This window comes from Pan paniscus, chromosome 20, assembly GCF_029289425.2.
Source record: "Pan paniscus chromosome 20, NHGRI_mPanPan1-v2.0_pri, whole genome shotgun sequence".
NCBI classification, from domain to species: domain Eukaryota; kingdom Metazoa; phylum Chordata; class Mammalia; order Primates; family Hominidae; genus Pan; species Pan paniscus.
Window position 1 is genome coordinate 22150780 of NC_073269.2, and position 23496 is coordinate 22174275.

At 54.8% G+C, this 23496-nt stretch overlaps 2 protein-coding genes across 2 annotated transcripts; one reads left to right on the forward strand and one right to left on the reverse strand.

Annotated features, from left to right (window-relative positions):
• The first annotated feature begins 90 nt into the window (after nucleotides 1-90).
• On the forward strand, nucleotides 91-12705 carry ANKLE1 (ankyrin repeat and LEM domain containing 1). The gene is made up of 9 exons (XM_003817809.6): nucleotides 91-2586; nucleotides 2662-2814; nucleotides 3262-3367; nucleotides 3469-3607; nucleotides 3830-4567; nucleotides 4694-4871; nucleotides 5790-5949; nucleotides 6040-6178; nucleotides 6739-12705. The coding sequence occupies exons 1-9, from the start codon at nucleotides 2363-2365 to the stop codon at nucleotides 6909-6911; spliced, it is 2010 nt and encodes a 669-aa protein (XP_003817857.1). The 5' UTR covers nucleotides 91-2362; the 3' UTR covers nucleotides 6912-12705.
• Nucleotides 12446-23475, reverse strand: ABHD8 (abhydrolase domain containing 8). Its single transcript, XM_034944190.2, has 5 exons — nucleotides 23337-23475; nucleotides 20993-21761; nucleotides 14994-15164; nucleotides 14607-14823; nucleotides 12446-13147 (listed from the first exon to the last, which is right to left on the reverse strand). Exons 2-5 carry the CDS (start codon nucleotides 21751-21753, stop codon nucleotides 12977-12979), a joined length of 1320 nt encoding a protein of 439 aa, XP_034800081.1. The 5' UTR covers nucleotides 21754-21761; nucleotides 23337-23475; the 3' UTR covers nucleotides 12446-12976.
• Nucleotides 23476-23496: the final 21 nt, after the last annotated feature.

Below are 23496 nucleotides of genomic sequence, written 5' to 3' on the forward strand. Positions count from 1 at the left end.
GATGGAAAACTTAGCCACTGAGCAAAGGTGAGTGGCTGCTTTCTTGTGGATGAAAAAGCCCCCGGGATGTGGAGGTTGCAGCGAGTTGAGATCGCACCACTGTACTCCAGCCTGGTGATAGAGCGAGAGCTTTTCTCAAATAAAAAAGAAAAACTCAAAAATAAAAAAGATGAAAAAGCCAAGAGAACAGCTTCAGGCTTGGCTGTATCCAGGTGCTAGGACAACATTGCCATTTGGGAGGGTACTACATGGTTGCTAGTCAATGTGCCCTGCTTACCCCCCAACCAATGGAAAGGTGTGTGATGGCTTCAACCACTCCCCAGACCCCAATCCAGGTCAAGGCAGAGTTCTCTCAGCATCTGGATATGATTGGACTCCCCCGGGGGGATACATGACCTTCAATTAAGAGCTAGTCATGTACCAGGGTTGTGTGATGTTCTGATCAGCCAGGCCTGGATCATACATCCCTAAGGGGGAGGTTTAAGAGCTCCATCAGCAGTACTGAGGCCATGATAGGAGGGTTGCTTGAGGCCAGGAGTTCAAGACCACGCTGGACAGCATAGCAACATTTCCTGTCTCTACAGGAAATGCAAAAATTAAGCCAGGCTCGGTGGCTCACGCCTGTGATTCCCAGCTACTTGAGAGGCTGAAGTGGGAGGATCACTTGAACCTAGGAGGTCGAGGCTGCAGTGAGCTGTCATCGCGCCACTGCACTCCAGCCTGGGTGACAGAGCAAGACCCTATCTCAAAAATAAACACAAACAGCTTTATTGAGTGACTGCTTTTCCTCCCTGTGAGCCTTTTTTGGAACCTATCGTGTGTCAGGCCCTTGTGCCCAAGCCCCTGTTCAATCCCCGCATCAACCTCGTTAGGATTCTCACATTTTGCAGATGGGACACTAAGACTTTCAGAGGTCCAGCCCTCCAAAATACTGAAGTCCTAGTTCCGCTGGATTGAAAATGGGCAACGCAGAATGGGGACTGGAAATTTTTTTAAAATTGTTTTTAAAGACGGGGTCTTGGCCAGGCGCAGTGGCTCACGGCTGTAATCTCAGCACTTTGGGAGGCCGAGGTGGGCGGATCACAAGGTCAGGAGTTCAAGACCAGCCTGACCAACATGGTGAAACCCCGTCTTTACTAAAAATAAAAAATTAGGCGTGATGGTGCATGCCTGTAATCCCAGCTACTGGGGAGGCTGAGGCAGGAGAAGCTGTTGAACCCTGGAGGAGGAGGTTGCAGTGAGCTGAGATCACACCACTGCACTCCAGCCTGGGCAACAAGAGCAAAACTCCGTCTCAAAAATAAAAAAATAAAGACAAGGTCTCCGCCTGTAATCCTAGCACTTTGGGAGGCCGAGGCGGGCGGATCACCTGAGGTCAGGAGCTCAAGACCAGCCTGGACAACATGGTGAAACCCCATCTCTACTAAAAATACAAAAATTAGCCGAGTGTGGTGGCACATGCCTGTAATCCCAGCTACTTGGGAGGCCGAGGCAGGAGAATAGCTTGAACCTGGGAGGCAAATGTTGCAGTGAGCCCAGATTGCACCACTGCACTCCAGCCTGGGCGACAGGGTAAGATCCGGCTCAAAAAAAAAAAAAAAAAAAAAAAAAAAATAGGGCCTCACTCTGTTGCCCAGGCTGGTCTCAAACTCCTGCACTCACTAAAAGAAAAGAAAAGCAACAACAAACTAGTAGGCTTAAGCGATCCTCTCGCCTCAGCCTCCCAAAGCACTGTGATTAAAGGCGTGAGCCGGGCCCTCGGCCTGGGGGTTGGAAATTGAAGCCTCTATTTTATGTATTTATTTATTTTCTGAGACAGAGTTTTGCTCTGTTGCCCAGGCTGGAGTGCAGTGGTGTGATCATGGCTCACTGCATCCTCGAACTTCCGGGCTCAAGAGATTCTACCAACTCAGCCTCCCAAGTAGCTGGGACCACAGGTGCAAGCCACCCACGCCCGGCTAGTTTTTTGTATTTTTTTGTAGGGACCGGGTTTATCCAAGTTGCCCAGGCTGGTCTCGAACCCCAGAGCTCAAGCAACCCTCCTGCCTGGGCCTCCCGAAGTGCTGGGATTACAGGTGTGAGCCACCGTGCCCGGCCTAAGCCTCTCATAAGGCCGTGCGCCCTCCCAGAGGCCACCCTTGAAGAAGATTCCCTGAGACTTAATGACCTGGGGCACCCCGGACTTTCTTAATCGTAGCTCCACCCACTCGAGCCGGGTGCCTTCGCGTTTCCCGTTTTTAAATGAGATAGTGGCACACCCGGTGGCATCCTCCCGCCCGGGCTCTTATCGGCGGTCCCAGCCCCTGCTTGAGCGCCTCCGGGTGTCACAGGCCCCTGAGGACACTAAAGCTCTCGAACCCCGATGTGGACCCCCGTGCGGCGCGGGGCAGCCTGGCTGGGAACCCTGCTCGGCCCTGGAGAGGGGCCCCCCGACCCGAGGGGAGGAGCGGCGCATGCCCACAAGCCCCCCGCGGGAAGTAGGAAATCGACCGACCAGGCGGTGCGCTTCGGACCCAGCCAGGGCATGTGCTCGGAGGCCCGCCTGGCTCGCAGGTTGCGGGATGCGCTGCGGGAGGAGGAGCCGTGGTGAGGGCGGGGCCGGGGGCGGGCCAGGAGTGGGGGGTCTTTGGCCGGGGTCTACTCTGACTGCGGTGTTTGCAGGGCAGTAGAGGAGCTGCTGCGCTGCGGCGCGGACCCTAATTTGGTGCTAGAGGACGGCGCAGCGGCTGTGCACTTGGCGGCCGGAGCCCGGCACCCGCGCGGCCTGCGTTGCCTCGGGGCCCTACTGCGCCAAGGCGGGGACCCCAACGCTCGGTAAGATAGAGCCTGGGCCCGGGGCGGGGTCTCCCCAAGCCGAAGTCTGGGAATCCGGGAAGGGGCGCCCCATCATCCTGGGCAAGGGCCTCGGGGCTCGAGGGTGGGGTTTAGGGGATCTTGGGGAGGGAACTTGGGGGTCCAAGGGCAGGGGCTAGGGCTCGAGGGAGGCGCTGGGGTCCCAGACCGAGGGCGTGGAATGGGGCTGCGCTAGGACCAAAGTGGGGATCAAGGGTTCGGATATTGGAGTGGAGGCACCAGGGTCAGACGGCAGAGGTTTGGGTCCTGGCCTGAGGTCATAGCATCTAGGTTCCAAGGGCAGTGTACCAGGGTGGACGGCGGAGATCCGGGAGGCCGAGAACGAAGGCTCCGGGTCCCCAGAGCGGCGATCGGGGTTCCTGCCGGGAGGCTGAGTCCGCAATGACCCCTCTTGCGCTGCCGCCCCAGATCTGTCGAGGCACTGACGCCGCTGCATGTGGCCGCCGCCTGGGGCTGCCGCCGCGGCCTGGAGCTGCTGCTGAGCCAAGGAGCGGACCCGGCGCTGCGCGACCAGGTTGGGAGGCACTGCGCGGGCAAAGAAAGGCTGGGTGAGCCCAGAGGGAGGGAAGGAAGGTAAAGGGCCTCGGGCGCCCCCTGCTGACCGCGCCCCTGTAGGACGGACTCCGGCCGCTGGACCTGGCCCTGCAGCAGGGACACCTGGAGTGCGCGCGAGTCCTGCAGGATCTCGACACGCGGACCGGGACCCAGACCCGGGTCGGGGCAGAGACTCAGGAGCCCGAGCCTGCACCTGGCAGTGAGTAGGGCCTGCAGGGCTGCTGGGGCTTGACTTCTGGACCAGTCCCTGACATCCAGGGTCTTCCCCACCCCACCCATTGGTTCTGACCGTCTCACATCCACTATTTGTGGCCCGCTCTTTCGGCCTCAGACACTCTGATCTCCTTTTTCTGTTTGATCCTATTCCCATCGCTGTCTCATCCCTCCTCCTCTCCTCTCTGGCCCCCACTCTCACCTGCAGCCCCAGGCCTCTCTGGACCTCCCGATGAGACGCTGGACTCCATAGCACTCCAAAAGCAGCTATGCAGAGGTGACAACAGGGACATTGGCTTGGAGGCTGACCCAGGACCCCCCAGCCTCCCTGTTCCCCTTGAAATTGTGGACAAACATGGGAGCTCGGCGTCCCCTCCAGGGCACTGGGATTACAGCTCAGACGCCTCTTTGGTCACAGCGGTTGAGGTCTCTGGAGCTGAGGACCCAGCCTCGGACACTCCCCCTTGGGCTGGGTCATTGCCACCGACCAGGCAGGGACTTCTGCATGTTGTCCATGCCAACCAGAGGGTACCTAGGTCTCAGGGCACGGAGGCAGAACTGAATGCCCGTCTGCAGGCCCTGACTCTGACCCCACCAAATGCTGCTGGCTTCCAGTCCTCCCCTTCCTCCATGCCTCTCCTGGACAGGAGTCCAGCTCATAGCCCCCCACGGACACCACCCCCTGGAACTTCTGACTGCCACTGCCTGTGGGAGCACCAGACATCCATTGATAGTGACGTGGCCACGCTCTGGCTGACAGAGGATGAGGCAAGCTCTACAGGTGGCAGGGACCCTGTCGGCCCTTGCCGGCACCTGCCAGTCTCCACTGTGTCTGACTTGGAGTTGCTGAAGGGACTCCGAGCGCTTGGTGAGAATCCTCGCCCCGTCACACCCTTCACCGGGCAGTTCTACCTCCAGCAGCTGGAAGAAGCCCAGATTGCTCCTGGTTAGTCTCCCCAGGGCACGTGGAGTCCAGGGAGCCTCCAGGAATCTCCTGGAGAACCCCAGCTCTCAGCCCCACTTTCCTCCCCATCTCAGAATCATCCCTTCCTCCATCTCCCTTGACTTCCAGGCCCAGAGTTTTCAGGGCACAGCCTAGAACTGGCTGCAGCCCTGCGGACGGGCCGTATTCCAGATGTCCAGGCAGATGAAGACGCGCTGGCCCAGCAGTTTGAGCGGCCAGATCCTGCCAGGAGGTGGCGGGAGGGGGTCGTGAAGTCTAGCTTCACGTATCTGCTGCTGGACCCCAGGTACTCAGGGCAGGAAAGCCCCAGAAATAGAAACTAGAAAATTTGGGGATTGGTTTTTATTTGCTGTGTGCCCTTAAGAAAGGGACTGGCCCTAGAATCATCAGCTTCTTCTTCTTCTTCTTTTTATTTTTTTAAGACGGAGTTTCACTCTTGTTGCCAAGGCAGGAGTACAATGGTGCCGTCTCGGCTCACTGCAACCTCCACCTCCCAGGTTCAAACAATCCTCTTGTCTCAGCCTCTCAAGTAGCTGGGATTACAAGCACCTGCCACCACGCCCGACTAATTTTTGTATTTTTAGTAGAGACGAGGTTTCACCATGTTGGCCAGGCTGGTCTCGAACTCCTGACCTCAGGTAATCCACCCACCCTGGCCTCCCAAAATGCTGGGACTACAGGTGTGAGCCACCGCACTGGCCTCTTTTTTTTTTTTTTTTTTTTTGAGGCAGAGTCTCACTGTTTCGCCCAGGCTGGAATGTAGTAGCACACTTTGGGAGGCCAAGGCAGGAGGATCACTTGAGGCTGGGAGTTCAAGACCAGCCTGGCCAACATGGTGAAACCCCATATCTACTAAAATTACAAAAAAAATTAGCCAGGTGTGTTGGTGCATGCCTGTAATCCCAGCTATTCGGGAGGCTGAGGCAGGAGAATCACTTGAACCCAGGAGGTGGAGATTGCAGTGAACTGAGATCGTGCCATTGCACTCCAGCCTGGGGAACAAGAGTGAAACTCTGTCTCAAAAAAAAAAAGAAAAAAGAAAAAAAAAGAAAGCTGCTGAATGTCTTTGGGGAGCCGCTGACTCTCTCTGATCCTGTAATCAGGAGTCACTAGACATGGGTTCAAGATATGTTGTGACTTTAAGGACTGCCTCTGGGGACCACTCTATCCACTTTTCCCTGTCTGAGCTATCCCCTTCATCCAGGGAGACTCAGGACCTGCCAGCCCGAGCCTTCTCACTGACCCCAGCTGAGCGCCTTCAGACTTTCATCCGTGCCATCTTCTACGTGGGCAAAGGGACGAGGGCCCGGCCATATGTCCACCTCTGGGAGGCCCTTGGTCACCATGGGCGGTCAAGAAAACAGGTGTGAGGACAGGGATCAGGGTTCAGCGAGGGCAGTCGGGCCATGGGCAGGGGAGGGTATTGGGGGTGCTGACTCCTGACTCTGCCCTAGCCCCCCCAGGCCTGCCCCAAGGTGCGTCAGATCTTGGACATCTGGGCCAGTGGTTGCGGCGTTGTGTCCCTACATTGCTTCCAGCACGTGGTCGCTGTGGAGGCTTATACACGGGAGGCGTGTATTGTGGAAGCCCTAGGTGGGTGCCTGGTACCTAGAATGGGGGTCATATGAAAGGCATTTGGCTTCCCAGTTCCCTCATTTTTTTCCTTCTGAGGGGTGTTCATTTGTTGACTGAGCAATTATTGAGCACCAACTTTGAACCTGCACACGCATGTATTTTGCTCCATTGGTTTATCCCCACTCAAGGGCAATACACATTGGGTTTGCTGTCACATACTTTTTTGTGTGTGTGTGGGACTCTGTCGCCCAGGCTGGAGTGTGGTGGCATGATCCCGACTCACTGCAGCCTCTGCCTCCCAGGTTCAAGTGATTCTTGTGCCTCAGCCTCCCGAGTAGCTGAGATTACAGGCACATATCACCATACTGTGCCAAGCTAATTTTTGTATTTTTTAGTAAAGACAGGGTTTCACCATGTTGGCCAGGCTGGTCTCGAACTCCTGGCTTCATGTGATCTACCCAAAGTGTTGGGATTACAGGCGTGAGCCACCGTACCCAGCCGCCTGCTGTCACACACTTCTGCTGGATGGGGAGGTGTCCCCATGGCTGCCCCTGTGACCCCACATCCAATTTCTCCAGGGATCCAGACGCTCACCAACCAGAAGCAAGGGCACTGCTATGGAGTGGTGGCAGGCTGGCCACCTGCTCGTCGCCGGCGCTTGGGGGTGCACCTGCTGCACCGTGCCCTCCTTGTCTTCCTGGCTGAAGGCGAGCGACAGCTTCGTCCCCAGGACATCCAGGCCCGGGGCTGAGTGCTGGGGAGTTGGCCATCCAGCCTGGGGAGAAATGTTTGAATGTTCCAGCTGCCCCATGCTGACAGCAGCCCCCATCTCTGGTTTCAGAAGGGGTGTGTGTGTGTGTGTGTTTGTGTGTGTGTGTGTAGGGAGCACCCAGGCAGATCTCCCCCAGGCTGAGAGAGGACTTTGTTACAGATGGTACTGCTGGAGAGGTAGTAAGTAGTGAGCTCCCCATCGTGGGAGGAGGACAAGAAGGGAAGCAGAAGGTGCTTTGGAACAGTCCGGTGCTTCTGTAAGAGGCGTTTGAACCTGGGCAACTCCACCTTGAATAGGAGCTGGGTAAAATGAGGCTGAAACCTACTGGGCTGCATTCCCAGATGGTTAAAGCATTCTAAGTCACGGGATCAGGTAGGAGGTCAGCACAAGATAACGGGTCATAAAGACCTTGCTGATAAAACAGGTTGCAGTAAAGAAGCCAGCCAAAACCCACCAATACCAAGATGGCGACAAGAGTGACCTCTGGTCGTCCTCATTGCTACACTCCCACCAGCGCCATGACAGTTTACAAATGCCATGGCTGGCCAGGCGCAGTGGCTCACGCCTGTAATCCTAGCATTTTGGGAGGCCAAGGAGGGCAGATCACCTAAGGTCAGGAGTTCAAGACCAGCGTGGCCAACGTGGCGAAACCCTATCTCTACTAAAAATACCAAAATTAGCTGGGCATGGTGGCGCGTGCCTGTAATCCCAGCTACTAGGGGGGCTGAGGCAGGAGGATCGCTTGAACCCGGGAGGTGGAGGTTGCAGTGAGCTGAGATTGTACCACTGCACTCCAGCCTGGGCAACAGAGCGAGAGTCTGTCTCAAACAAACAAACAAAAAAACAAATGCCACGTCAACATCAGGATGTTAACCTTTAGACCCTATATGGTCTAAAAAGGGGAGGCATGAATAATCCACCCCTTGTTTAGCATATCATCAAGAAATAACCATAAAAATGGGCAACCAGCAGCCCTGCCCTGTCTATGGAGTAGCCATTCTTTTATTCCTTTAGTTTCTTAATAAATTTGCTTTCACTGTACTCTATGAACTCGCCCTGGATTCTTTCTAGCATGAGATTGGAGAACCCTCTCTTGGGGTCTGGATCGGGCCTTTCTGGTAACACTTTGGCAGCTTGGTGCTGTCAAAATGGATGGAGCCTGCCAGGCGCGGTGGCTCACGCCTGTAATCCCAGCACTTTGGGAGGCTGAGGCAGGTGGATCACAAGGTCAGGATATTGAGACCGTCCTGGCTAACATGGTGAAACCTCGTCTCTACTAAAAATACAAAACATTAGCCGGGCGTGGTTGCAGGCGGCTATAATCCCAGCTACTCGGGAAGCTGAGGCAGGAGAATGGCATGAACCTGGGAGGCGGAGCTTGCAGTGAGCCGAGATTGTGCCACTGCACTCCAGCCTGGGCAACAGAGCGAGACTCTGTCTCAAAAAATAAATAAAATAAAATAAAATAAAATGGATAGAGGCTGCTTTTACCGCCCAGACATGGGACACCCACATGGCGGGTTGGACTGGGGGATCCTCAGCTGCACTCAGGGTATCTACCCAGCTCAAGAGCCAAGTTCACTGCTACCCAGCCGTGAGACCTCCGATCAGTATTTTATCTGTCTGAGCATCAGTTTCCTTGGTTGTACAGTGGAGGCAGTAAAGAGGTCCTACTCCAGGGGATTATTGTAAGGTCATGTCGGGGCTGGGTGTCACGCTTGTAATCCCAGCACTTTGGGAGGCTGAGGCGGGAGCATAGCATGAGCCCAGGAGTTTGAGACCAGCCTGGGCAACATAGCAAGACTCTATCTCTACGAAAAGTAAAAACATTAGGCGGATCTGGTGGGTGGGCCTGTGGTCCTAGCTGCTTGGGAGCCTGAGGTGGGAAGATTGCTTGAGCCTGGGAGTTGGAGGCTGCAAGGAGCTACCATCACAGCACTGCACTCCAGCCTGGGCGATATCAAGATCCTGTCTCTTAAAAAAACTATAAAAATTTAAAAATAAGGTCATGTGAGCAAAGTGTGTGGCTCAGAGCCCAAAGTGTGTGGCAGTGCAGCCCAGGCGAGAACTTTCTGGAGGAAGGGGAGGTGTGGGGGCCCTCAAGGGGCCGCCTGTGTGATGAGGCGTGAGCAGGGCTGGGACCCTCCTCAGGATCATTGTGCAACCCCAGCCTCCCCTGTTGCTTCTGGGAACCTGTTTATCCACTATAAAATGGGATTATTGGCCGGGTTCGGTGGCTCACGCCTGTAATCCCAGCACTTTGGGAGGCCGAGGCAGGCAGATCACCTGAGTTCGGGAGTTCCAGACCAGCCTGACCAACATGGAGAAACCCCATCTCTATTAAAAATACAAAAATTAGCTGGGTGTGGTGGCGCATGCCTGTAATCTCAGCTACTTGGGAGGCTGAGACAGGAGAATTGCTTGAACCCGGGAGGCGGAGGTTGCAGTGAGCCAAGATCACGCCATTGCAGTCCAGCCTGGGCAACAAGAGCAAAACTCCATCTCAAAAAAAGGGAGGGATTATTAATAATAACCCGGCAGGGCGTGGCGGCTCACGCCTGTAATCCCGGCACTTTGGGAGGCCGAGGCGGGTGGATCACCTGAGGTCAGGAGTTCAAGACCAGCCTGACCAACATGGTGAAACCCTGTCTCTACTACATACAAAACATGAGCCGGGTGTGGTTGTGAGCACCTGTGATTCCAGCTACTTGGGAGGCTGAGGCAGGAGAATCACTTGAACCCGGGAGGCGAAGGTTGCAGAAAACTGAGATCGCGCCACTGTACCCCAGCCTGGGCGACAGTGAGACTCCGTCTCAAAAAAAAAAAAAATAATAATAATAATAATAAATAACCCGACTTCCAGCGATGCTATGCGACTTCAGACCATTCATGTGCAAAGGTCTTAAGTAAATACCAAGCCGCCATCCTGGTGAGATGTCAGCGGTCTGGTTTCGGGCGGGCGGGGATCGGGGGGGGGTCGAGGGCATTTAAGCTTCTGGAAGTCGCTTCTGCAAAGGGCCCGGTGGATTTAGGGACTCGGGAGAGATCCGCTGCCTCATTGGTTTCAGGACCTGCCGGTCATCACGGCGGTTTAGCCAACCAGGCCCCCCAGGGGGCGGGCTGTGACCTGGGCCGAGTTTCCACCCACCTCGCCACTGCTTAGCCACCGGCTGCTCCTCGGGGAATGGCTGGTATTGTGATTAGGGGTCCAGTCTCTGGAGTGGGTTTGGGCTCGACCACTTGTAATCGAGCTGAAGAAACCGCTCTCTGAGCTTCACTTTCCTCCAGTGTAAAACAGGGGCCAGGCACCGTGGCTCACGCCTGTACTCCCAGAACTTTGGGAGGCCGAGGCGAGTGGATCACCTGAGGTCAGGAGTTCAAGATCAGCCTGGCCAACACGGTGAAACACTGTCTCTACTAAAAATACAAAAATTAGCCGGGCGCGGTGGCAGGTGTCTGTAATCTCAGCTACTCGGGAGGCTGAGGCAGGAGAATCGCTTGAACCCAGGAGGCTGAGGCTGCAGTGAACCGAGATTGTGCCACTGCAATCCAGCCTGGGTAACAGAGCAAGACACTGTCTCAGGAAAAAAAAAAAAAGTGTGAAACAGGGATGGCTCCCAGTTGCCAAATCTAATAATAAAGCCACAGGTGTTGTGACACTGTGCCATCGCCCCAGAATACACAAACAGGACATTGGTAAAGAATCTAGAGCCCCCCAGAAGAGATGGGATTTGTCTAACACAGGGTTTCCCAATCTTGGCCCTAATGACATTTGGGGTTGGCTTATTCTTTGCTGTGGGGTCTGTCCCTTGCATTTCAGGGTGATGAGCAGCGTTCCTGGCCTCCATCCACTAGAAGTCAGCAACACCCATGCACCCCCAAACATGGCGATCAAAAATGTCTCCAGAAGTTGCCAATGGACACAATTGCCCCTCTGGCTAAACTAAGGATGGAACTCACAAACCGGTGGGGAAAGGACAGAACAGAGGGAAAGATTTCCTCCCTCCTCCTGTAATACACAGGAACCACAGATAGGACCAGATATACATGGACCAGAATAAAATGTAGGTGAGGTGCGGTGGATCACGCCTGTAATCCCAGCACTTTGGGAGGCCGAGGCGGGTGGATCACGAGGTCAGGAGTTCCAAGACCAGTCTGGCCAAGATGGTGAAACCCCGTCTCTACTAAAAATACAAAAATTAGCTGGGCGTAGTGGCAGGAGCCTGTAATCCCAGCTACTCCGGTGGCTGAGGCAGGAAAATTTCTTGAACCCGGGGGGCGGAGGTTGCAGTGAGCCGAGATCGTGCCACTGCACTCCAGCCTGGGCGACAGAGTGAGACTCTGTCTCAAAAAACAAACAAACAAACAAACAAAAAACAAAACCAAAACCAAAACCCAACTAAAAGACAGATTTGCTGGTTTCAAAAGAAAAGTCTTCTTGACAAAGGTGGCCCTAAACCAAGCTGAAAGATATAACACGGGAATAGTAAAAGGTCCTGACTTGCTGGGTGGGGTTGGATGAGTCGAATTCAATGAACCAGTGGGTGGCAGGCATTCAACACACAGCCTGGAAAACAGTGGGCACTCAATTATGGCAGCTCTAATTCCATGCAACACCCACTGATCTTCACCTAAACCTCGGTTGGATCTCTTCCGGCCAGGGAAGGGCTCATCTCGTTTTTTTTGAGAAGGAGTATCGCCTTGTTGCACAGGCTGGAGTGCAGTGGTACGATCTCAGCTGACCGCAACCTCCACTTCCTGGGTTCAAGCGATTCTCCTGCCTCAGGCTCCCCGAGTAGCTGGGACCACAGGCGCGCGCCACCATTCCTGGCTCGTCTTTGTTTGTTGTTGTTGTTTGTTTGTTTGTTTTAGATGGAGTCTCGCTCTGTCACCCAGGCTGGAGTGCAGTGGCACGATCTCGGCTCACTGTAACTTCCGCCTCCCGGGTTCACGCCATTCTTCTGCCTCAGGCTCCCGAGTAGCTGGGACTACAGGCGCCCGCCACCACGCCCAGCTAATTTTTTGTATTTTTTACTAGAGACGGGGTTTCACTGTGTTAGCCAGGATGGTCTCGATCTCCTGACCTCGTGATCCCCCCGCCTCTGCCTCCCAAAGTGCGGGGATTACAGGCGTGAGCCACCGCGCCTGGCCGTCTTTGCATTTTTAAATAGAGACGGGGTTTCACCATTTTGGCCAGGCTGTTCTCGAACTCCTGACCTCAGGCGATACTCCTACCTCGGCCTCCCAAAGTGCTGGGATTACAGGCGTGAGTCACCACGTCCGGCCGGGGTCACCTCTTGATAAGTTGCCTCCTGCCCTGGGGGATACTGTCCAAGGAGCCTCAGCCTTCTGAGGTACGAGGGGAAATTCAGGAAGCTAACGTGGACACCAGACATTGTCGAAGTCGATCCTGAGCGCGAGGCACCAGCCTGAGCCCAGTCTGCAGATGGGAAAACTGAGGCTCCAGGCGGTGAACACCCTGCCCTGTGGTCACCCAGCACAGGTCCGGAGACTCCGATTGTCACTTCTGTTTATTGAGTTACAAGTTGAGATGTGCAGGTTCGGTGGCGCCAGCCCCCCCATCCCTCCCCCCTTGGGCAAAAATAGCTCCCAGCGCCGAGGAATGGGGGGTAGGAAGGGTCTCGGATAACGGGATGGGGCCCCGAGGGTCCCTGTGGGGCTCGTGGGTCCCAGGATCAAGCACGGCTGACACGGAAGACAGCGGGGTAGGGGGCCTGCCTTGGCCGTGGCGTTGGGGGGAAGGTGAGGGAGAGCTTCTGTACAAGGTCATCTTCCGTGAGGGTCCCGGCTGCGGCCCCAAAACGCCGATGGGCCCCGCGGGACGGAAGCGGAGAGCGGAATGTCCGCTGGGCTCCCTCGGATGCCACGCCCCGCCCAGGCAGCCTGGGGGCGTCTCCCTGACCTGGCCCCGCCCACCGGAGCGAACGGCCCGCCCAGGTGGTCTGCGCTGCAGACCCGGCGCAGGCTCGGGCCTCCTCCTGCTGCGGCTGTGCTCACCAAGCGATGCCCCGCCGGCCCAGCGGCTACTTCTTGTCTTCTGGAGGCGCCGGCAGTGGCTCCGGCAGAGCCTTGGGCGAGGGCTCGGGCTCCCAGAGCAGGAATTCGTGGAGCAGCGTGTTGACCGTCTCGGGGCATTCCAGCATCACCATGTGGCTGCCCTCGTCGATGAGCTTCAGGAATGCCAGGAGCAGGATCTGCAGAAGACGCAGGGCTCAAGGTAGGCAGGGGCAAGAGGGTGGAGAGAGGCCAGGCTTCCCTGGGACTCCGCCATCCACACATGGCCCACAGCATCCAAAAGTCCCTCCTCCCATCTACCCTGCATCTCTCCACTTCCACTCAAGGGGGAGCTGGAGGATGGCCTGTAGCCCTGCTGGAACCCAACTAGTATTCAGGCATCCAGCATTTATTAAGTGTCTACAGTATGCCAGGAGAAGGATTTTCTTCTTTTTTTCTTTTCTTTTCTTTTCTTTTCTTTTTTTTTTTGAGACAGAGTCTTGCTCTGTCACCCAGGCTGGAGTGCAGTGGCGCAATCTCGGCTCACTCCAACCTCTGCCTCCCGAGTTCAAGCGATTCTCTTGCCTCAGCCTCCCAAGTAGCTGGGATTACAGGCACGCGCCACTACACCCGGCTAATTTTTGTATTTTTAGTAGAGACGGGGTTTCGCCATGTTTGTCAGGCTGATCTCCAACTCCTGACCTCAGGCGATCTGCCCGCCTCGGTCTCCCAAAGTGCTGGGATTACAGGAGTGAGCCACCGCGCCCGGCCTGGAGGAGGATTTTGTCAACTTCAACTCTACCAACATTAGGAGCTGGATCATTCTTTGCTGGAGGGGCGGGGGTGGGCGGGGAAGGGGCGGGTAGCTGGGGTGGGGGCTGCTATCCTGTGCATTTGTAGGGTGTTGAGCAGCATCCCTGGCCTCCACCCACTAGATGCCAGTAGTACCCTCTCCCCCTCAGTCGTGACACCTAAAAATGTCTCCATGCATTTCCACGTGTTCCTTGGGGGCAGAATCCTCCTTAGTTAAGAACCACCAGTCCAGTTATACTTTAATGGTTTTTTTTTTTTCTTTCTTTAAGAAACGGGGTCTTGCTCTGTCGCCCAGGCTGGAGTGCAGTGGTGCGAGCATGGCTCACCACAGCCTTGAACTCCTGGGTTCAAGCGATCCGCCCCACTCAGCCTCCCAAGTTGCAGCGATTATTGGCGTGAACCACCTCGCCGGGCTAGTATCCAGGGCTATCCTAAGTGCTAAGGATCCCCAGACCCTTTCTAATCTGAACTCGCTAATTAGAGTTTCTAATCTAAAGATCCCCTGGTGCCGGTCTTCTAGAATTATATAGGTCACCGGTCTCTTATACAAATCCTCCGCTGTGAGGAGAGCCTTCTTACAGCGGTGGGGACAGTGCGTAATTGCTAACACCTGTCCAGGGCAGCCCTGCTTTCTAGATTCTACTTCTGATGCTAGACCTAATGCTCCTGTTTGCCTGGGGTCAGAACAAGATACAGCAACTAGAGACCACGCCCACCCGGCAGCCACGCCCCCTCGGGAAGAAAGCACGCCCACCAAGCGCTACCACGCCCCCCGCAGAGGCCACGCCCCTCCCGGGCAGCACCCTGGGGATTTGTAGCTGTGGCGCCCCAGGTGCCCGCCTCTACCTCGGCCATGCGCTGGTCTTCCTCCACGGGCACAAACTTATCGTGCATGCCGTGGACAAGCAGGACGGGCACGGTGAGCTCGGCGTGGTAGACCTCGTCGCCCTCGGGCCAGTACTGGCCGCTCATCATGGCCCGGAGTACGAAGGATGACACGTTGAAAGCGTTGCCCTCCTTTAACAGCTGCTTCTCCTTGGCTCCTTGGCGGGCGAAGCCGGCCCTGGTGGTGGTGGAGGCACCGCTAGAGCCCCTTATGCCAGCCCGACTGCCACGGGGTGTCCCCAATGCCAGCCCTAGTCCCAGCGGTACAGTCCCCCCTCCCATCCAACTCGAGCAGATGCCTGGGTTCGCCAGGGCCAGGATCACGGTCTTTGGGGTGGGGGCACTCACTTGAGGAAGCTCCAGGCCAGGCAGGGCGACAAGCAGTGCAGGACGCAGGTGGGCATGTTGAAGATTGAGCAGAAGCTGGGCTCCAGCGCCGTAGGGCCCCCGCCATTGATCATGATCACCTTGTGCACTAGGTCTGGGTACTCATGTGCCAGGAATGTGCAGAAAGAGACACTGCCCGGAACGGGTGGGGTGATAGGAGGATTGAAGGGAGGCGGTCAGCAGGATACAAGCAGTGACCATTTTGTTTTGTTTTGTTTTTGTTTTTGTTTGAGACAGTTTCACTCTGTCCCCCAGGCTGGAATGCAGTGGCTCGATCTTGGCTCACTGCAACCTCTGCCTCCCAGGTTCAAGCGATTCTCCTGCCTCAGTCTCCCGAGTAGCTGAGATTGCAGGCACACACCACCACACCCAGGTAATTTTTGTATTTTTAGTAGAGATGGGGTTTCACCATGTTGGTCGGGCTGGTCTCGAATTCCTGACCTCAAGTGATCCATCCGCCTCGGCCTCCCAAAGTGCTGGGATTACAGGCCTGAGCCACTGCGCCTGGACTGGTTTGTTTTTGTTTTTGAGACGGAGTCTCACTCTGTTGCCCAGGTTGGAGTACAGTGATGCAATCTCAGCTCACTGCAACCTCTGCCTCCCGGGTTCAACTGATTCTCCTTCCTCAGCCTCCCGAGTAGCTGGGAGTACAGGCATGCACCACCACACCTGGCTAATTTTTGTATTTTTTAGTAGACACAGGGTTTCAGCATGTTGCTCAGGCTGGTCGAGAACTCCTGACCTCAAGTGATCCACCCACCTTGGCTTCCCAAAGTGCGGGGATTACAGGCATGAGCCACTGGGCTGGCCTGTTTTGTTTTTGTTTTTGAGACAAGGTTTCGCTGTCGCCTAGGCTGGAGTGGTGTGGTGGCGTAATCATAGCTCCCTGCAGCCTTGACTTCCTGGGCTCAAGAGATCCTCCCACCTCAGCCTTCTGAATAGCTGGGACTACAGGCATGTGCCACCATGCTCAGCTAATTTTTAAAAATTTTTTTATAAAGACAGGGTCTCCTTATGTTGCCCAGGCTGGTCTTGAACTCCTGGGCTCAAGTGATCCTCTGGCCTTAACCTCCCAAAGTGCTGGGATTACAGGCGTGAGCCATGACACCCGGCCTGGTGAGGGGGTTCATGTCCTCCCCCTACCCAGAAGGCAGGTCCTTGGAAGCCAAGATTCTTCCCCTGAGGTCCATGGACACCTGAAGGGGTGAGGGATGAGTGCGGCCTCTCAAATACCGTGAAAGTGTGAGTTTGAGTGTTGAGGATGGAACTTATTTTGAAGAGAGAATCTGGATCCAGAAGTTTCACCAGACTTTTTATTTTAATTGTTTAAAATTTTTGTAGAGATGGGGGTCTCACTATGTTGCCCAGGCTGGTCTTGAACTCCTGGGCTCAAGTGATCCTTCCACCTTGGCCTTCCAAAGTGTTAAGATTATAGATATGAGCCACTGTGCCCGGCCCTCATCAGATTCTTCAAGCCACCATGACCCAAAAGCGGTAAGAATTACTCATCAGCAAGTGGTAGGAAAGCAATCTGATTAAACAAATGCTTCTGGCTGCCCAGGGGAGGTCACTGTTTCCTACTATCCCTTCCCTTTCAGGATGTTCTGCCACCTGCCTCTGGGCATGACATATCTGTCTTCCTTATACAAGATGGAAGGGCATCGCCTGAGAAGCCCCCAAAGCTGAGCTCCTCATTCCTACAAAAGCAGGGGTCAGCAAACTATGTACGGCCTGTGGGCTAGTCATTTGCTTTTTTAAATACAGTTTACACTTTTGGAGATTTGAAAAATGTTTCCTAAATAAGGTGTTTTTTTTTTTTTGAGATGGAGTCCTGCTCTGTTGCCCACGCTGGAGCACAGTGGCACGATCTTGGCTCACTGCAACCTCCGCCTCCCGGGTTCAAGTGATTCTCCTGTCTCAGCCTCCCGAGTAGCTGGGATTACAGGCATCTGCCATTATGCCCGGCTAATTTTTGTATTTTTAGTAGAGACGGGGTTTCACCATGTTAGTCAGGCTGGTCTTGAACTCCCGACCTCAGGTGATCTGCCCACCTTGGCCTCCCAAAGTGCTGGGATTAGAGGCGTGAGCCACCGTGCCTGGCCAAAAAATGTTTCCTAAATAAAGTTTTATCAGAAGTTCCAACAGTGACTGTATGGCCTGCAAACCTAAAATATTCGCTATCCGATCCTTTAAGGAAATGTTTGCCAGCCCCTGCTGTAATGAGGAAAGGATACAGACAGGAGTCAGGCAGACCTGATTGTGTCAGGGACTTCCTGTATGCCTTTGGGCAGGTTGCTTCACCTCTCTGAGCTTCAGCCTCCACATTCCTGAAGTTGTAAATGTGCTGACCTCATAGCACTGTTATGGGGTCATGGGAACTATTGTAGGTGGGTGTTTTTTTTGTTTTTTTGTTTTTTTCTCGAGACAGAGTCTTGCTCTGTCACTCAGGCTGGAGTGCAATGGTGCGATCTCGGCTCACTGCAACCCCCACCTCATGGGTTCGAATGATTATCCTGCCTCAGCCTCCCAAGTAGCTGGGATTATAGGCACCTGCAACCATACCCAGCTACTTTTTGTATTTTTATTAGAGACGGGGTTTCACCATTTTGGCCAGGCTGGTCTTGAACTCCTGACCTTGTGATCCGCCTGCCTCGGCCTCCAAAAGTTCTGGGATTACAGGTGTGAACCACTGTGCCCAGCAGGTGGGTGCTCATTTAATTAGAGGAATCATTTCTCATAAGCATCAACTTTTGAGTATGTTATATAAAGAAATATAAACAAATAAGAGCTGTTACCTCTCATTCTAGATTCCTTTCTTTTAGATACTTATGTAACTTCTTTGTTTTCTTTTCTTTTTTTTTTTTACTTTTTAGTTTTTTGTAGAGATGAGATCTTGCTTATGTTGCCCAGGTTGGTCTTGAACTCCTCAGCTATAGCAGTCCTCCCACCTCAGCTTCCCAAAGTGTTGGGATTATAGGTGTAAGCCACCACACCTGGCCACTTATTTATTTTTCTTTTTTCTTTCTTCTTTTTTTTGAGATGGAGTCTCACTCTGTCACCCAGGCTGGAGTGCAGTGGCACAATCTCGGCTCACTGCAAGCTCCACCTCCTGGGTGCACGCCATTCTCCTGCCTCAGCCTCCTGAGTAGCTGGGACTACATGCGCCTGCCACCATGCCCAGCTAATTTTTTTTTGTATTTTTTAGTAGAGACGGGGTTTCACCGTGTTAGCCAGGATGGTCTTGATCTCCTGACCTCCTGATCCGCCTGCCTTGGCCTCCCAAATTGCTGGGATTACAGGTGTGAGCCACCACGCCCAGCCTTTTTTTCTTGTCTAATTGCATAGGCTAGAATCTCTAAAACAGTGGTGCTCAACTTGCCTGGCTGTTCCAATCTTGCCTTTCTTCCTGGATAAAGGAGAGAATGAGGCCACTTGGTAGTGGTCAAGCCCTGGGGACCAAGCCTTCCATGGAGGGGTTCTTGGTAAGTTTTAGGTTGTATTACCTGCCCTTTAAGCAGGAGTGAATTACAGTAACCCATGCCTTTGTAAATGCCTAGAATTTATAGGATTCCAATGAGCCCTTCCTGAATGCACAGTGTTCTCCAAGGCAGTTGATTTTGTAACTTAGTCTAAGGCAGTGGTTCTCAGTCAGGGGTAATTCTGCCCACCAGGGCACGTTTGGCAACTACTGAAGACATTTTTGACTGTCATGATCAACACTAGATTGTGTAGTTGCATTAAGCGGGCAGAAGCCAGGGATGCTGCTAAACATCCTATAGCCCCTCACAGAAAAAAATAACCTGGCCAAAAACGATAGTGCTGGGATTGAACAACACTGCTATTTTTTTTTTTTTTTTTGGGCAGAGTCTCACTCTGTTGCTCAGGCTGGAGTGCAGTGGTGTGATCTTGGCTCACTGCAACCTCTGCCTCCCAGGTTCAAGTGATTCTCCTGCCTCACACTCCCGAGTAGCTGGGATTACAGGCACACACCATCATGCCTGGTTAATTTTTTGTACTTTTAGTAGAGATGGGGTTTCACCATGTTGGCCAAACTGGTGTTGAACTCCTGACCTCAAGTGATCTGCCTGCTTTGGCTTCCTAAAGTGCTAGGATTACAGGCGTAAGCCACTGCACCTGGCCTGAGCAACACTGCTTTAGAACAATGTGAAATAATATCAGTGATGACGGAAATCCCTGTCTGATTACATATGCTAATGGGAGTTTTCAGCCTGGTATAGCGGCTCATGCCTGTTACCCCACCACATCGGGAGGCCAAGGAGGGAGGATGGCTTGAGCCCAGGAGTTCAAGACCAGCCTGGGCAACATAATGAGACCCCCCCCCCCATCTCTATATAATTTTTTTTTGAACTTGAAAATTGGCCTGGTGCGTTGGCTCACGCCTGTAATCCCAGCACTTTGGGAGGCCGAGGAGGGCGAATCACGAGGTCAGGAGATCGAGACCATCCTGGCTAACACGGTGAAACCCCGTCTGTACTAAAAAGACAAAAAATTAGCCGGGCATGGTAGCGGGTGCCTGTAGTCCCAGCTACTAGGGAGGCTGAGGCAGGAGAATGGCATGAACCTGGGAGGTGGAGCTTGCAGTAAGCCAGGATCACGCCACTGCACTCCAGCCTGGGGGACAGAGTGAGACTCCATCTCAAAACAAAACAAACAAACAAAAAAAATTAAGGCTGAGCACAATGACTCACACCTGTAGTCCTAGCACTTTGGGAGGCTGAGGTGCGAGGATCACTTGAGCCCAGTAGTTAAAGAACATCTTGGGCAACATAGTGAGACGCCATCTCTATTTAAAAGAAAAAAAAATTTTTTTAATGTAAAAATTAAATTGAAAAATGGGATTTTTTTCAAGGAGAAAAATTAGGATTTTTGTTTGCTTTGTTTTGTTTTAGGAGATAAGGTTTTGCCATGTTGTCCAAACTCATCTCCAATGATCCATCCACAAAGTGCTGGGATTACAAATGTGCACCACTGCGCGTGGTGGCCCTTTTTTTTTTTTTTTTTTTTAAGACGGAGTCTCCTTCTGTCGCCCAGGCTGGAGTGCAGTGGCGCAATATGATCTTGGCTCACTGCAAGCTCCGTCTCCCGTGTTCATGCCATTCTCCTGCCTCAGCCTCCCGAGTAGCTGGGACTATAGGTGCCCACGACCACACCCAGCTAATTTTTTGTATTTTTAGTAGAGACAGGGTTTCACCGTGTTAGCCAGGATGGTCTCAATCTTCTGACCTCGTGATCCGCCCGCCTCAGCCTCCCAAAGTGCTGGGATTACAGGCGTGAGCCACCGCGCCCGGATTTTTTTTCTTTTTTAAAGAGCGACAGGTTCTTGCCATGCTGCCCAGGCTGGAGTGCAGTGGTGTGATCACAGTTCACTGCAGCCTCGACCTCCCAGACTCAAGCAATCTCCTGCCTCAGCCCTTAAGTAGGTGGAACTATATGCGTGCACCTCCTCACCTAGCTAATGTTTGTACTTTTTGTAGAGCTAGGGGGTCTCCCTATGTTGCCCAGGCTGGTCTCGAACTCCTTGCCTCAAGATATCCTCCCGCCTTGGCCCCCGAAAGCACTGGGATTACAGGTGTCAGTGGCATCTCAGAGTCTCCCTCTGTCGCCCAGGCTGGAGTGCAGTGACACAATCTCGGCTCACGGCAACCTCCACCTCCTCGGTTCAAGTGATTCCTCTGCCTCAGCCTCCCGAGTAGCTGGGACTACAGGCGCGTGCCACCACGTCTGGCTAATTTTTGTATTTTTGGTAGAGACGGGGTTTCACCACCTTGGCCAGACTGTTCCCGAACTCCCAACCTCAGGTGATCCGCCTGCTCGGCCTCCCAAAGTGCCGGGATTACAGGCGTGAGCCCCGGGGCTCAGCCAAAAACTCAGTATTTTGTGACTGTAGTCCCTGCTGACCCCATCCCTCACCCCCACCCCACATGCCAGGGTTCACTTACCCGTAGGAATGGCCAATGAGCACATTTCGCTTCTTGGCATAGCGCTTGAAGATTGCTCGCATGTCCTCAGCCAGCGCATAGAAGGTGTAGGCTGCGGCCACCTGGGGCGCAGAGCTGGCCCCGTGGCCGGCTAGGTCAGGAGCCACCACCTCATAGCCTAGGCGCACAAAGAAGTCCAGCTGCTCCTTCCAGATGGCCAGGGAACCGCCGACACCATGGATGAAAAAGAGCACCACGTCGGCCTGGGCGCCTTTGCAGCTAGTGATGCGCTTCTCACAGTCAATATGGATGGTCCTCTTGGGGCGCCTGGCTCGCCGCCGCCGCCCACCACTGCCACTGCCGCTGCCGCTGCCTGTGCTGCCGGGGGCCAAGCGGCCATCGCTGCCCGCCGGATCTGCCAGCTCCACCTCCAGGGCGGCCGGCGGCTCCCCAGAGCCATTCTGCCCGTGTAGGAGGTCGGCTCGAGGGGCTCGGCCCAGGTTTTCCACCAGCAACCGCCCATTGCGGTACACGGTGATCCGGCGCTGACAGCGGACCAAGCCGGAGAGGTCCCCCTGGGCTGCATCCGAAGATGCGGATGATGGTGGAGGTGGGGCAGCGGCTGGGGCGGGTCCTGCATGCTTCACCCGCAGCACGCGGCCGGGCTTGACCTCTACAAAGGTGTAGCCATCGCTGGACTCGACGCTCTCCAGTGGCCCCACGGCGTTGGGGGGCGTGCCCAGCAGGCAACAGAAGATACCGTCGGTCACCCCGGTCAGCATGGTGTGTCCTGTGAGTGAGGACAGCAGCCAGTTCAGGTGCTGTCTCAATGAGAACCCTGCACCGTGCAGCAGGCACTCCCTGAGCCTTGGGAGAACTGTTTTAGACTCCAGTTTGGGGAGCGCCAGATCAAGTGAGCCACGGCACTGAGATTTTTTTGTTTGTGTGTGTGTGTGTTCTTTTGAGACAGTCTCGCTTTGTCATCCAGGCTGGAGGGCAGTGGCCGGATTTCGGCTTACTGCAACCTCCCCCTCCTGGGTTCAAGCGATTCTCTTGCCTCAGCCTCCTGAGTAGCTGGGATTACAGGCAGGCGCCACCATGTCTAGCTAATTTTTGTATTTTTTGTAGAGATGGGGTTTCACCATGTTGGCCAGGCTGGCCTTGAACTCCTGACCTCAAATTTTCCTCCTGCTTCGGCCTCCCAAAGTGCTGGGATTATAGGTGTGAGCCACCGTGCACTGACATGTTTTGTCTGAGCAGTGCCTTTGTGGTAGTCACCCTCCTGGGCCACCCTAGTCTATCCTCAGAGAGAAAGACTTGGCTATGGCTTACCCCACAGGGTGTCCACAGGGAAGGTGGTGGGGTCTTGTGTGGGGATGTTCCTGGAGAAGGGGACATTGTGGCAAATGTGGACCAGCCGGAAGACACCCCCTCCCCCTAGCTGGAGTTTATACCATTTATGGCCTCCTAACTCATTCATTCAGGTATACACTAACTCATTCATTCAGGTATACACTAACCACTAACTCATCCAGGTACGCACTCACTAACTCACATATCCCCAGGGCCTCTTAAGGCATCTAAAATATGCAAATCTTTGGTGAGCCCCCAGTGAGGCTCCTGGCTCTGAATTTGACTCCTGAAAGGTGAGGCCCTAGGAGAGGGGGATGGGGACTGAGCCACAGAAAGCCTTGCTCAGCTCCCCTAGACCGGGGTGAGCCGGGGTCTGTTTCATAGAGGGCCAAGCTGAGGCCCAGACACTCTGAGAGGAAGCTAGACTCTGAACTTCCTCCTTGGCACCCTGGATTCTGGGGATCTGCTATACAAGTCCCCGGAGGTGGCGAAGAGGATGGGAGAGGCAGGGCCCTGGCTGGGGGCCTCCAAGCCTCCATCCCACTCCTTGGGCCACCCCCGCCCCCGTGTCCATGGCAACCACAGGCGGTTACATAACCTAAGGGGGGATACCCGAGCAGTGCACCCCCATTGTCGAGGTGTCTAGGGCCTGGAGATGGGGCCAGCTCCCTGCCTGCCCCCTACCCCAGGTTGGGCGCCGCTAAGGTAACGCACGCCCGAGACTGAGCCGCAGTGGCCCCAGACATACTGGAGGGGAAGCAGGCCATGCCCCCCACCTCGAGTGGGGCCCTAATCCCGGATTGTGGAGGGCAACGCACAGGCGCCACCCCAGCCCCGCTTCCCCGCCCCCGGCCCCCGCCTTCCAGGTGTTCTTCATCCCTGCAGCGGGGTCGAGCCCACTGGGGCTCCGTGGCTTCCTACAAGCCCAAACGCGGGGTTGGTGGACACCACTCCTCCGAAGTGGAGGCCCCGGGGCTTCGATCTCTCCTTTTGGGGCCCATTCCCCGCTCACCTCATCGAGGGCCGCGGGGCCCGGGTCGGGGCGGAGGGGTCCCAGGCGGAGAAGCCAGCGTCCGCCTGCTGGCGCCGTTTACATGGTGGCGCGGGGTCAGGCCGGGTGCGTCTACGCGGGCGGGCACCTGCCCCTGGCGGTCAGCGCAGGGGCATCCCGC